This window comes from Podarcis erhardii, assembly GCF_964252035.2.
Source record: "Podarcis erhardii genome assembly, chromosome: 18".
Classification (NCBI taxonomy): domain Eukaryota; kingdom Metazoa; phylum Chordata; class Lepidosauria; order Squamata; family Lacertidae; genus Podarcis; species Podarcis erhardii.
The window spans coordinates 9,034,572-9,049,073 of record NC_138516.1 but is presented as its reverse complement, the minus strand read 5'-3'; the positions used below and the strand labels follow the sequence as shown (position 1 = coordinate 9,049,073).

General features: G+C 50.3%; 1 protein-coding gene across 10 annotated transcripts in view; it reads right to left on the bottom strand.

Annotated features, from left to right (window-relative positions):
• PIP5K1C (phosphatidylinositol-4-phosphate 5-kinase type 1 gamma) overlaps positions 1 to 14,502 on the bottom strand; it is a 43,834-nt gene that overhangs the window by 26,604 nt on the left and 2,728 nt on the right. For all 10 annotated transcript variants that reach the window (XR_014152345.1, XM_081846145.1, XM_081846147.1 and 7 more), the window contains exon 2: positions 1,333 to 1,364. Coding sequence is in view for 9 of the 10 variants with exons in the window: in XM_081846145.1 (XP_081702271.1) it covers positions 1,333 to 1,364 (32 nt within the window). In the remaining variant the exon portion in view is untranslated. The remainder of the gene's footprint in view (positions 1 to 1,332; positions 1,365 to 14,502) is intronic.

Here is a 14,502-nt window from a genome sequence, read left to right as displayed (position 1 = left end):
TTGTTAGAGCATGAGGATCTCATTGTGGGTTCGAGCCCCACCTTGGGCAAAAGATTCCTGCATTGCAGGGGCTGGACTAGATGAGCCCTGGGGGATCCTTCCCAACTCTACAAGCCTATGCTCCTACGTTTCCTCCAGAAATGGGAGAACTTGACAATCCCCGTCTGGGTTTTCTCTTAACTGTTCTTTCAAAGCTTTCACATCGTATTTACGGGACCGTCTCTCCTGGTCTGCCCCGCAGAGGACCTTAAGGTCCATGAATAATCATAGTTTAGAGGTCCCGGGCCCTAAGGAAGTCAGACTATCCTCCACTGGGCCAGGGCCTTCTCAGTGATGGCTCCGATCTGGTGGAATGCTCTGCCCCATGAGACCAGGGCCCTGCAGGATTTAACTTCCTTCCGCAGTGCCTGTAAGACAGAGCTATTCCGCCTGGCTTTCAATCTGAACTTAGCCTGATCTTTTATTGCCCTTCCTTCCCTCCCCCTCCCCTTTTTATGAAGATCACCCGCTCTGGGACCCCACAGCGAATTCTCCCCTGGTATCCATGCTAGCCCAAATAGGACTAATTTAGCCAGCGAGCCCTGGTGATCATCTAATGTTTATTGGCTGGTTTCCCCCCCCCCCTAAATTGATTTTTGATTTTATTGTTATTCATGTTTTATACTGTATTTTATGCTGGGGTTTTTAAGCATCAATTAAGTGTTTTAAACTTTGTTGTCAGCTGCCCTGAGCCCGGTTTTCTGAACCGGGAAGGGCGGGGTATAAATAAAAAAATATTATTATTATTATCCTTGCTTTCTTTGCCCCCAGGGCCCTCAATGCAGTGAAGGATCATTGAAAAACCATCCTATTATCAGCACTGTTAAGGACCACAAGATCCCGAAGGTTCAGTTAAAGGCAACAGGGGCCGCCGAAACAATCGAAGGATTCAAATCTCCTTCCAGTGACCTTCAGAGCCTTTCCTAAAGAAATCGAGGGTTTGTTGTTGTCCGATTCTATCTTGTGTTTTTATCTTGCGAACCGCCCTGAGATATTTTGATGAAGGGCAGTATATAAATCTAATAAGGAATTTTTTTAAAAACAATGCCTTCTTCTGCAGATCCAGGAGCAAAGCCTCTGGGACTGTTCGCCACTTGGCTGAGCTCAGGCCACAAATCACTCTCCCAAAAACTATATGGAGAGAACAAGAAGCCCCAACCCCCCCAAGTACCCTGATTCTTTCTGGAACCACCTGCCCTGACTCGGACGATGATGGGACACCGAGTGGGACCCCTGATGTTTATCCTGAGTCTCAGAAAAAGGTCAGGACAGAAGGAAAGCACTTGAACTCACCTCTGTTAGGACAGCCTTGCTCACCGCCGGCCCTGAGAAGAGAAGGAGAGTGTCAAGATAAGCAGGACTGTCTCAGAACACCAACAGGTACCTGCTGCAGAGCCCGGTGTGGTGGGGAGAGGGACTCACCTAACCCTAGCAGAGAGAACCTGGCCTTCAACCCCATTGCCCCAAAACCCCACCCCTATTCCTCCAAATTAAACCGAATGACATTTCCCTTTCGTTCTCCTTGACTTGCTGTGATGCTGAACACACCTGGGAACAAGTCCCTATTCAATGCAGTGGGGTTTACGCCCAAGCAAACACAAAAAGAATGCCTTATGTGCATTGCTCAGGAGCCTAGTCCACAACGAGGCAATCTGAGGCAGCTTATATACCAGGTGGGGACCTCACAGTGCCAAATTGGGGCGGGAAATGTCACAGTCCAGTCTACGGGCGATCGAAGTCCAAGCTGAGGACGTCGGGACCGGGTGCAAGATGGCGGGGTGGGAGCAGGAACTGGAGTCCAGAAGCCAGGAGTCAGGAAGCCAAGAGTCCGAGAATAAGAGAGCCGGGAGTCAAAAAGTCATGGGTCCGAAGGTCAGGAAGCAAGGAGTCATAAAGTCAAGGGTCCGAGGATCAACAAGCAAGAAGTCACGAAGGCAGGGGTCCGAGGATAAAGGAGTCACGAAGGCAGGGGTCCGTGGATAAAGGAGTCACGAAGGCAGGGGTCCGAGGGTCGAGAAACAAGGAGTCAAGGAGCCGAGGTCCGAGGATCAGGAAGCAAGAAACCAAACGCAGCAAGGCAGGAAACATGTTGCTGTGGCAAAGAGCCGAAGGGAAATGCTGACCTTATATCCCTTCCCGGCTCTTGCCACCAGGTGCTGTGAGTTACCAAGCTGCCTCACCTGTGCGGCTTGCACCTTGCCTCTCCAGAACAAACTTAGGAAGGCCCCAGTCCTGCGAAGCCCTACTGGTCCCAGGGCCTGGCTCCTGCACGCACTCCTGACAGTAAATCCCTCCAGAGAAGTAATGGCTAAGTTCTTTTGGAGGAAGTCTGCCTCTGAATATCAAATGCTGGGAATCACAGGGTACAGGGTAGAGAGTTGCTGTGGCTCTCAGCTCCTGCCCGTGGGCTTTCCACACGGGGCATTCTGTAGGGACAGGATTCTGGGCTAGATAGAATTCCCTTTGGCCTCATTCAGCTGCTGCAGGGCTCTTCCGATGTTCTTAATCATAGAATCATAGAATCATAGAGTTGAAAGAGACCACAAGGGCCACCGAGTCCAACCCCCTGCCAAGCAGGAAACACCACCAGAGCACTCCTGACATATGGTCGTCAAGCCTCTGCTTAAAGACCTCCAAAGAAGGAGACTCCACCACACTCCTTGGCAGCAAATTCCACTGTCAAACAGCTCTTACTGTCAGGAAGTTCTTCCTAATGTTTAGGTGGAATCTTCTTTCTTGTAGTTTGGAACCATTGCTCCGTGTCCGCTTCTCTGGAGCAGCAGAAAACAACCTTTCTCCCTCCTCTATGTGACATCCTTTTATATATTTGAACATGGCTATGATATCACCCCTTAACCTCCTCTTCTCCAGGCTAAACATGCCCAGCTCTCCCTTAGCCGTTCCTCATAAGGCATCGTTTCCAGGCCTTTGACCATTTTGGTTGCCCTCCTCTGGACACGTTCCAGTTTGTCAGTGTCCTTCTTGAACTGTGGTGCCCAGAACTGGACACAGTACTCCAGGTGAGGTCTGACCAGAGCAGAATACAGTGGCACTATTACTTCCCTTGATCTAGATGCTATACTCCTCTTGATGCAGCCCAGAATTGCATTGGCTTTTTTAGCTGCCACGTCACACTGTTGGCTCATGTCAAGTTTGTGGTCAACCAAGACTCCTAGATCCTTTTCACCCTTCGCCCTCCAAAACTGATTTGCTGGGAGGAAGGTTTGTTCTCTCCGGCAAGCCGAATTGCAGGTACAAATGCGATGCTGAAGAGCAAATTATTATTCTTTAACCTCCCTCCCGTCCACCAACTTTTAACAGTCCGGGAGATAGCCTAGGCATGCACTCAGTCAATGAAAAGCTTATTCAACCATCCCATGGACTTTCAAAGTCCGGAAGTCTATCTTCATCATAGGGACTGGGAACTTGATTTTTAGGGTTGTTTTTTTGTTTGTTTTTATAGCAGAGAAGGAACAGGTGCCCTGCTCGGCATATTTCATAGCTTCTCTGAGTTATTCAAGCCCCTTCGCCATGGCAAGGCAGTGATCCATGAAGGATGGATGCTTTTGAATTCTGGTGCTGGAGGAGACTCTTGAGAGTTCCATGGACTACAAGAAGATCCAACCTCTCCATTCAGAAGGAAATCAGCCCTGAGTGCTCACTGGAAGGACAGTTCCTGAAGCTGAGGCTCCAAGACTTTGGCCACCTCATGAGAAGAGAAGACTCCCTGGAAAAGACCCTGATGTTGGGAAAGATGGAGGGCGCAAGGAGAAGGGGCAACAGAGGACGAGATGGTGGGACAGTGTTCTCGAAGCTACAAACATGAGTCGGACCAAACTGCGGGAGGCAGTGGAAGACAGGAGTGCCTGGCGTGCTCTGGTCCAGGGCGTCACGAAGAGGCGGACACGACTAAACAACTAAACAGGAACAGGAACAGGAACAGGTACCCTGGGAGCTGGATTTGGCACATTTTGTGTTGTTTTTTTCTGGCCGCTAACCAAAGCCCAGCTACACAACCCCCAAAACTACCCATTATGATGCAGGTAAGGATGGAAACCGAACACTTTCAACACATACAAACAAAACACACTGCAGAGAGCACTGCTTCTAGGGAAACTGGGCTGGCTAATCCCTTCTCTGCCAGCTGTCAAAATTCCAGCGCTGGAGATTAGCTTCAGTTTTGCAATAATGACCACAATCGGCTTTGCCTTGCCGCATTTAAGTACCTAATAAAAAGTCCCCAGGGATGAACAGAGTCCAGGTGGGGGGGGTAGAGAAAACCCATAGATAAGCATAATTTAAAAAATAAATAAAAGATGGGAGGCGGGTTTGGGAGGACGAGACCAAACGAAGGAACCTCACACACAAAGACGCCGGGCTATTGCGTCTCAAATGCGCAACGGTAAAAATCCGATTTGCGACACGGGCCGAAAGGAACGCCTCCCGCTGGCGGCTTGCCAGGGGTATTAAGGGGGCACTTATCTCTTAAGCCAGCTGACAGATGGCCTGTTGCAAAAAAAAATAATGCCAGTAACAACTCATTTAACTCCGGTGGCGTGAGGGTGATGCTGTTGAGCCAAGAAAGCCAGGGCCATTGCAACCTAGCCTTGCTTATCGAGTGCTGCTCACGTCTCCCAAGAAGCACCTTGCCTGTCACTAGCCGGGCATCCTCCAGATGTTGGGGGCCACAATTCCCTGCATCCCAAGTACACACACACCTGGAGGGCTAATGGTTGCCGAAGGGTGGCTTACATAAACCCGCCTCCCCCCTTCCATGATGATTATTACGTTTAAATGCTACATTTCCTCCAAGCGTGGGATAAAGGGTACTCAGCCCACCTTCTCTAACCTGAAACCATCATTACCTATAGCGCTTCTACTGCCGAGCAGTGGCGCTACTGGTAAAAGGGACCCCTGACCATTAGGTCCAGTCGTGGCCGACTCTGGGGTTGCGGCGCTCATCTCACTTTATGGGCCGAGGGAGCCGGCGTACAGCTTCCGGGTCATGTGACCAGAAGGACCAAGCCGCTTCTGGCGAACCAGAGCAGCGCACGGAAACGCCGCTTACCTTCCCGCCAGAGCAGTACCTATTTATCTACTTGCACTGGGATGCTTTCGAACTGCTGGGTTGGCAGGAGCAGGGACCGAGCAACGGAGCTCACCCTGTCATTGCGGGGATTCGAACCGCCGACCTTCTGATCGGCAAGTCCTAGGCTCTGTGGTTTAACCTACAACGCCACCCACATCCCTGGAGCTACTGGTATTCATCATTAAATAGCTACTTACTGCGTTTACATCCTGCCGGCCTCCCAAGGTGGCACAAGTCACCCACCCCACCACCAATCCCCTTCCCATCTTCACAACAGCCCTGCAAAGTAGGCTAGGCGGAGAGACTGTGACTGCCTCCCTCTCCAAGGTCGCCCAGCTGGGCGTTGGGGATTTGAAACCAAGCCTCTCCCAGGTCCTAAACCGACACTAGGGTCTGGTTCACAAGAACTTGCTTTCTGGCTTGAGGTCGCTTACAGCCCAGCTCACCTGCCCCCACCCTGCGAAACCATTCACGAGTACCCGGTATGGGGTATTGAGTAAAGGTAAAAAAGGACGGTTAAATCCAGTCAAAGGCGACTATGGGGTTGCGGTGCTCATCTCGCTTTCAGGCCGAGGGAGCCGGCGTTTGTCCGCAGACAGCTTTCTGGGTCACGTGGCCAGCAGGACTAAGCCACTTCTGGCGCAATGGGACCCCGTGACGGAAAACAGTGCACGAAAACGCCATTTACCTTCCCGCCGCAGCTGTACCTATTTATCTACTTGCGCCGGCGTGCTTTCGAACTGCTAGGTTGGCAGGAGCTGGGACAGAGCAACGGAGACTAACTTAGTTGAGTACTAACTGGGGGAGGAAGAAGAGAAAAGGCCTCGCATCTTCTCCCTGATGTTAAGTCGGAATCTCCTTACTTGTAACTTGAAGCCACTGGCTCCGAGTCCTAGCCTCCGGAGCAGGAGAAAATAAGCTTGCTCCATCTTCCATGCGACAGGCCTTTCAAGATAGCTACCATAGCTCTTTAACGGGAATCTGTCTGGCCACTGTGAGATCAGGATGCAGGCCTCAAGATGGGCCCGTTTTTCCTCATCTGCTTATTTACCGTATTTTTCGCCCTATAGGACGCACTTTTCCCCCTCCAAAAATGAAGGGGAAATGCGTGTGCGTCCTATGGGGCGAATGCAGGCTTTCGCTGAAGCCTGGAGAGCGAGAGGGGTCGGTGCGCACCGACCCCTCTCGCTCTCCAGGCTTCAGGAGAGCCGCAGCGCCAGTCCCACAAGGTCGGGGGACAGCGGAGAGGCGGAACGCCGCCATCCCGCTGTCTCCCGATGTGGTTTGGAGGCTGACGGCGGGGAGACGCGTGCTTCTCCCGGCCACCAGCCCCACAAGCTCCGGGGACAGCGGGGAGGTGCAGCGCGTCCTCCCACTGTCCCCGGACCTGATCTGCAGGCGGGCGGCGGGGAGAAGAGCGCTTCTCCCCGCTGCCTGCCCTGCAAGCTCCAGGGATAGTTGGGAGGCGCAGTGCGTCCTCCCGCTGTCCCCGGACCTGGTCTGCAGGCGGGCGGTGGGGAGAAGAGCGCTTCTCCCCGCTGCCGGCCCCACAAGCGCCGGGGGGGGGGGGGAATACATTTTTTTTTCCTTTATTTCCCCCCAAAAAAACTTGGTGCATCCTATGGGCCGGTGCGCCCTATGGGGCGAAAAATACGGTATTTATTTTGTTTAACCTTGTCTGGGAACCGACAGGGGAAGGTATCAAAATGCCACACACCCCAATGCAAAAATCACGTAAGTAAAAGCGGCCTACTTCAGTGCCTGGCGATGGGGCCAAACTCTGGTCGGAGGTAAGAACTCACACCACGAGAACTCTGGTAAGCAGTCACGCTGCATTTATGTGTCATCCGGAAAGGAAATGAAGCAGGAGCAGGGAAACGCAGGCAGCTGCAGTCCACACACACACACACACACAAGCGGAAGGCTGCATGTCTGGTCTAATCAGCTCAACACCCAACCCAAAATGCAGAAAGGAGACATTAATGAGGACCCACAAGCGCTCTGGCAGCTCAAGTCTAGACAACTTAAAGGCATGGAGAACCTAGCGAGCCATGGCGTCAAAACGTGTCCTGAAACGGCCGCCCAGGCATCCTATGAAGAACCAGAGAGAGAAAAGTGGCTTTTTGTTTTAAAGGAGGGTGCCTCAACCCTACACCCCCACTGGCTTTGTAGAGCCCTGCTATGGGGCAGCTCCATAAATTCAACCAGTGAACAATTATGGAGAAAGCAAAATGGCTCTGAAATGTTTTCCTTGAAGCCAGATTATTTCAATGGGTGTTCCAATGTGCTGTAAACCGCTCTGAGGTTTTTCTTTAAAATATAAAACGATATAGAAATGGAACAAACAACAACAGCAACAACAACAAATTCCGTCGAGAACAAAATGACGTTCCATTGTGGCAACTGTAAATGTAAAGATAAAGGGACCCCTGACCATTAGGTCCAGTCATGGCCGACTCTGGGGTTGCGGCGCTCATCTCTCTTTACTGGCCGAGGGAGCCGGAGTACAGCTTCCGGGTGACTAAGCTGCTTCTGGCGAACCAGAGCAGCGCACGGAAACGCCGTTTACCTTCCCACCGGAGCGGTACCTATTTATCTGCTTGCACTTTGATGTGCTTTCAAACTGCTAGGTTGGCAGGAGCAGGGACCAAGAAACGGGAGCTCACCCCGTCATTGCGGGGATTCGAACCGCCGACCTTCTGATCGGTAAGTCCTAGGCTCTGTGGTTTAACCCACAAGCGCCACCGTAACCTAGGTTAAAAGCGCCATTTGGTGATTTGCTTATATATCTGAGTTTCCTAACACTGGCTAGATGGCCCTCTCTCTCTCTCTGTCACCATATAAATATATCTCTGCATAAGCTCCAAAACCTGCTCCTCAAAGGAACTGCTCTCCACTGCCGCAGGGTAAGGCCAGCCTTGAATCACGCTCTCATTACTCATCCTGGCTGGCGGAGCTTGGCGTTCCAGCCCTCTGTACCACCGCGGCAAAGGATCAGAGTTCCACCCTCCCGTCCCAAACTCCACCCCGGGGAGCCAGAATCAGTGTGGGCTGAAGATGCTTCCCTGCCTGGAGCAGAGTTTACTCACACTGCGCTCACTCTGCTAGGGCCAACTGCTTTAAACGATCTCGCCACGCCATCAAGGCATCAAAAACTGCCCATTAATCCTAGCAGCTGAAGCAGCCTTGTGCCGTGTTTCCGCAGAGTGGGGAAAACTCTGGACTTTTCTTTTTGTTTAAATGCAGCATCTGTACTGGGCTCTCCAGCCAAAAAAAAAGGCTCCCAGAGCAGCTTACAAACACCATCTATTAAAATAAGGCAGTCTACTTCCTTCCCATGGGACGCAGGTGGTGCTATGGGTTAAACCACAGAGCCTAGGACTCGCCGATCAGAAGGTTGGCGGTTCGAATCCCCACAATGACGGGGTGAGCTCCCGTTGCTCCCTGTTCCTGCCCACCTAGCAGTTTAAAAGCATGTCAAAAGTACAAGTAGATAAATAGGGAAGGTAAACGGCGTTTCCGTGCGCTGCTCTGGTTCGCCAGAAGCGGCTTAGTCCTGCTGGCCACATGACCCGGAAGCTGTACGCCGGCTCCCTCGGCCAATAATGCGAGATGAGCGCCGCAACCTCAGAGTTGGCCACGACTGGACCTAATGTTCAGGGGTCCCTTTACCTTTACCTTACTTCCTTTCCAGATAGAGGGAGCTCTGCACCTCAGCTCTCCCACTGCCATCATCACCAGGCAGTGCAAAGGCTCAGGTCCAGTGCCTGAAATCTGCCAGGCACATTTCTCCAACGAGCGCAGGTCTGATGGCAACCATGTGGAAATCTCTGGATGCCAAGTTTGGCGACAGACATCTCCATCTTGCCGGCCCCTCCAGCTTTCTTAAGCAGCTCAGCGGAAGAGCTTTTTCGCTGCATTGATATCCCAACTTTTTGCGAAAGGAGAACATGGTTCGTCCCCCTCCTCAGTTAATCCCTACAACGACCCTGAGAGGTAGGCTAAGAGGCTGCAACCGACTCAAAGGTCATTCAGCGAGCTTCGTGACAGAGCGGGGGTTCGAACCCTGATCTCCCAAGTTCCTCGTCTGACACTCTAACTAGCACACCTCACTGCCTTCCGAGAGCACTTCTGCTATGGGGCAGCTCTACAGACTAAGTGGGTAAATAAATATGGCGTCTCCTAAAATTCAGAAATTTGTTTCATCTCCTTTACATCTGATGGAAGGGCGGGCGCCACCACCGAGGAGGCCCTCTGCCTGGTTCCCTGTAACTTCGTTTTTCGCAGAGGGGGAACAGCCAGAAGGCCCTTGGAGCTGGACCTCAGTGTCCAGGCTGGACCATGGGGGTGGCGATGCTCCTTCAGGTACACGGATCTTAAACAACCCGTTTTAAAACAGCTGTGCTGGTCGCCAGTTTGTTTCAAGGTGCTCAGGGCCCAAACACCTGAAAAGGCCTCCTGCTTCCCGGAAGACCCTCTCGGGTGGTGAGGTTGGCAGAGCGGGCCCTCTTGGTAGTTCACCCTCCCTCAAAAGCTCAGGTGGGTGGCAGGCCAAGAAGGAGAGCCTTTTCTGCGGCAGCCCCTAAGCTGTGGGACTCCCTCCGCACAGAGGTGAGTCTACAGCTTTCAGAGAATTCTGAAGATTCACCCCTTCACCCTGGTTTTCAACACTTGAGGACCCACCAGGTTTTCATGATTTTTGAGTTGTTTACTTGTTTCTAACACTGTGTTCCTGCATAGCAATGGGCCCTGGGACCTCAGGGTGAGCAATAAATAACATTAATGCCACAGGTTTGACAGCGGAAAGACTTCGGGGGAAGAGGAATGAAAGGACATCTGTGTACCGGGGGAGGCCTTGAGATGTACACATCAAACCAGGGCATGTTTTTAAAGCCTGTAACAAACACCAATCCTGTTATTACCGTGAACATGATTTGAATCCCGGCATCACCCACACGCAAGGACTGAAGGAGGGTGAAGGTGGAGGGGAGAGAGAATAAACAATCTTGATTTATACAGCTTCATTGTCACATGCTGGTTAAAGGGTGTTACAAATGACTCACGGAGGGAGGGGTCCAGCTTTTTAACCATGCTATTTTTAATTTGGGGGGGGGGGCCTGAGAGTTCTTTTATCGTCTGAGGCTATATTTTGCATCCGATGTGCTGCCGTTAACAGAGAAAGTAAGCAAGACGCTATTAAAGATGGGTTTTCTTTCTGCTGATGAGGGTTGCATCTAAAAAAATAAAAGAAGATTTCATTTATCCCTTCCATCCCCTCAAAAAAAAGTGCCCCCTACACTGAGGTATTGATGGCCTCAAAGTTTGTTTAAATCCAACCAGATTAAATGGTTTAAGAGGCAGCTGAGATCTTTCTGAAACTGCTGATGGGCCTGGTTTTAAAACGCCTGCATGCTGCTTCAAAGAGCAGTTCTCTCAACTCCAGGCATTTTGGAACATCTCCTCAGGGAGGGTGGGAAGAGGACAAGCTCATTTTTTTCCCTGACTTTAAAAATAATTCCAAACTGACCTGGCCGGAGGGAGCATCCACTGAAGACACAGTCAGCAGGAGTAGAAACGGGGGTGGGGACAGCGTCAGAAACTCAGATATATAATCTATTTCCCAAATGGCACCTTAAACCCGGCTTACAGTCGCCGTGATGAAATGCCCAGGTGCTTTTTATGCAATTTATACTTACTGTTATTATTACTGTTCATTTTATTTCTATACCGCTTCCTATTTTGAAGAACAAATCCCAAAGCGGTTTAGAACACGTGGAAACAAACACCCAGAATAAAACAAATTCAAGCTCCAGGGGATACGTTTCAGATCCTTCTCTAAGTGACATTTTGCTTTCTTCAGTCGCCAATGAGGCATCCAGGGATTCTCCATGCACGGGCCAGTCGCAAAATGTGGCTGGCACCTGATTAATTTCTAACACTGCGTCCGGGAAGGAGAGTGTCAGCTGGGTGGCGGGGGAGAGAAAAATAAGGGGCAGGATAGCAAGTTTTAATTTATACAGGAAGGGAAGGAAGAGCAGAAATAGGTGTGGGTCTGTATTGGAGTCCCATTTCTCTCCATTTACACAGGGGTTGCATTCTGTGGCCCCGCCCGTTTAATTCAAATCACGTACAGTGCTACCTCTGGTTACGAACTTAATTCGTTCCAGAGATCTGTTCTTAATCTGAAACTGTTCTTAACCTCAGGTACCACTTTAGCTAATGGGGCCTCCCGCCGCCGCCACGCGATTTCTGTTCTCATCCTGAAGCAAAGTTCTTAACCCGAGGTACAGTGCTACCTCGGGTTACAGACGCTTCAGATTACAGGCGCTTCAGGTTACAGACTCCGCTAACCCGGAAATAGTACCTCGGGTTAAGAACTTTGCTTCAGGATGAGAACAGCAGCCAACGAGGACTGGCAGAGAGGCTTCCTAGAGTTTTCAAACAGGGCTCTTTCTGCCTAGAATCGAAGCTGGGACCCTCTGGGAATAAAGCAGATACTCTATGACATTTCTCCCGTACCACCCGCAAATATAACTACTACCAATGAAAACTGAGTTGGATAGCTCAGTGGATAAAGCATGGGAGTCTTAATCTCAAGGCCCATGAGTTCAAGCTCCACGGGCAAAAGATTGCTGCACTGCAGGGGGGGTTGGGCTAGATGACACTTGTGGTCCCTTTCCAACCCTACAATTCTATGATTCTACTAACACTGCTAATAAGAGCCCCAGGATAGCCCCTCAACGAGCTTCGTGAATAATATTCCTTCGTTCCTTTCCCTGGTCACCAACACCAGGCACCTAGCGTTAATAATAATCAAGAAATAATATAAACTAATAGGGACGCGGGTGCCGCTGTGGGTTAAACCACAGAGCCTAGGGCTTGCCGATCAGAAGGTCGGCGGTTCGAATCCCCACAATGACGGGGTGAGCTCCCGTTGCTCGGTCCCTGCTCCTGCCAATCTAGCAGTTCGAAAGCACGTCAAAGTGCAAGTAGATCAATAGGTACCACTCCGGCGGGAAGGTAAACGGCGTTTCCGTGCGCTGCTCTGGTTCGCCAGAAGCGGCTTAGTCCTGCTGGCCACATGACCCAGAAGCTGTACGCCGGCTCCCTCGGCCAGTAGAGCGAGATGAGCGCCGCAACCCCAGAGTCGGTCATGACTGGACCTAATGGTCAGGGGTCCCTTTACCTTTAATAGGAAGCTATCAAGTAATGACCAGGGTTCAAACCCCTACTCAGCCATGAAGCTCACTGGGCAACCCTGGCCCAATTAATAGCATTTCAGCCTAGCCTACCTCTCAATGTTGTTGAGGGGATTAAATGAGACGGGGAGAGCCATATTCGACACCTGGAGCTCCTTAGAGAAAAGGGTGGGACTGGAACAAACCCTCTTTACTTGGGTGCCAGTCCTGTTGGACTCAATGGGGCTTACATCTGAGTAGTCACATGAAGGATGAAATCTCCTCTACTGGCCTGCGTCATGACTTGGCAACGCTAGGCGGCTAATGGCTCTAATCCAAGCGTGATGCAGCCCGTCAGCCGTCAGTAATACCTGGGTCACAGCCACTATGAGTCACACCGGCCAAGCAGGCCAAGTGAAATAAACGATAATTAAGACCCATAACATCCAGAGGTCTATCCTTGAGTAGGACGCAACACTGCCCATGACGGCTAATGCGCCAGGTAATGGGTTGATTCCCACCCTAAAATGACAAGGGGGATAACCCTCTAACCTATCCAACCCAGTGTTCAAAATTTGCCAGGGACCAGACACATTTTGCACACAACTTTCAACCTGGAAAGACGCTGGGGTGTCAGGATGGCACCTGACATCTCCGTCGTCTGGGGATAGAATCATAGAATCATAGAGTTGGAAGAGACCCCAAGGGCCATCGAGTCCAACCCCCTGCCAAGCAGGAAACATAATCAGAGCACTCCTGACATATGGTTGTCAAGCCTCTGCTTAAAGACCTCCAAAGAAGGAGACTCCACCACACTCCTTGGCAGCAAATTCCACTGTCAAACAGCTCTTACTGTCAGGAAGTTCTTCCTAATGTTTAGGTGGAATCTTTCTTCTTGTAGTTTGGAACCATTGCTCCGTGTCCGCTTCTCTGGAGCAGCAGAAAACAGCCTTTCTCCCTCCTCTATGTGACATCTCTATGGGATCATTGGGTCTCGGCTGTTTCCACACACTAATACACCACCCTGTAGAATCAGTTGTATTTTATCTGCGCAATTGCAATGAATTTTAGAAACCCAAACGCTTTTTTCCATGCAGCCCAAGTAGGAGCAAGAGCAGTTCAGGAAAAGAGTTTGGAGTATAGGCCCAATATATGATTGTCCCTGGATCAAGGGACTTTTCATCGTTTAAGTTCTCAAAACTCTTCACCAGGGGTCAGCAAACTTTTTCAGCGGAGGGCCAGTCCACAGTCCCTCAGACCTTGTGGAGGGCCGGACTATATTTTTTGGGGGGGGGAAATGAACGAATTTCTGTGCCCCACAAATAACCCGGAGATGCATTTTAAATAAAAGCACACATTCTACTCATGTAAAAACACGCTGATTCCCAGACCATTTGCGGGCCGCACTGAGAAGGTGATTGGGCCTGATCCGGGCCCTGGGCCTCAGTTTGCCTACCCATGCTCTTGATCTAGCTCAACGTTGTCATCTGAACTAGCCAGATTAATTTAATTGAGAAGCAATCATTTGAACTAGCCCATCACTTGAAAAATGAGACTTTATAGAGCCGCCGTGCCCCCAAATGGCAACTAGGTATTCCGTTTTGGTGACTGCGAACCTTCGTTTAAAGAGCCGTTTGGTGCCCCCATAAATATTATTAATAAACAAGATTTGATGTGTTAGGCTGGCAGTGCTGATTCCTCCCTCCTCTTCCCCAAAGCACACCATATGACTATTACTTATTACTTTCCACGGTTAGCAGTAAACTAGAATTATGGTAATAGGAAGATGATTTCCCCCTCAGCCACCCAGAGTGCACCATATTATTATTAATGTTCTCAGTAATGTTATTAAATTCAAAGTACGGTATTGGGATGGTGCTGATCGCTGCCCCCCTCTCACCACCCCAAAATAGGTCAGTTACTGATATTACTAATGTGAAGAATAAGTTAAGAATTATAGTATTAGCATGACAGTATTTTCCCCCCCCATACATTTTAATTAATGCCATGGATACAAATATTATACTACTACCACTACTAGGAACAATATTATTAAGAACATCCCAAATACATTTCAATTAACTACGGCAGTAATAATCCCGATAGCAACACCAGTAATTACAACAACAGCAACAATAACAGTAAGTGGTATGGCTTCAAATAGGATGCCGAGATTCCTGCATTGCGGTGGGCTGG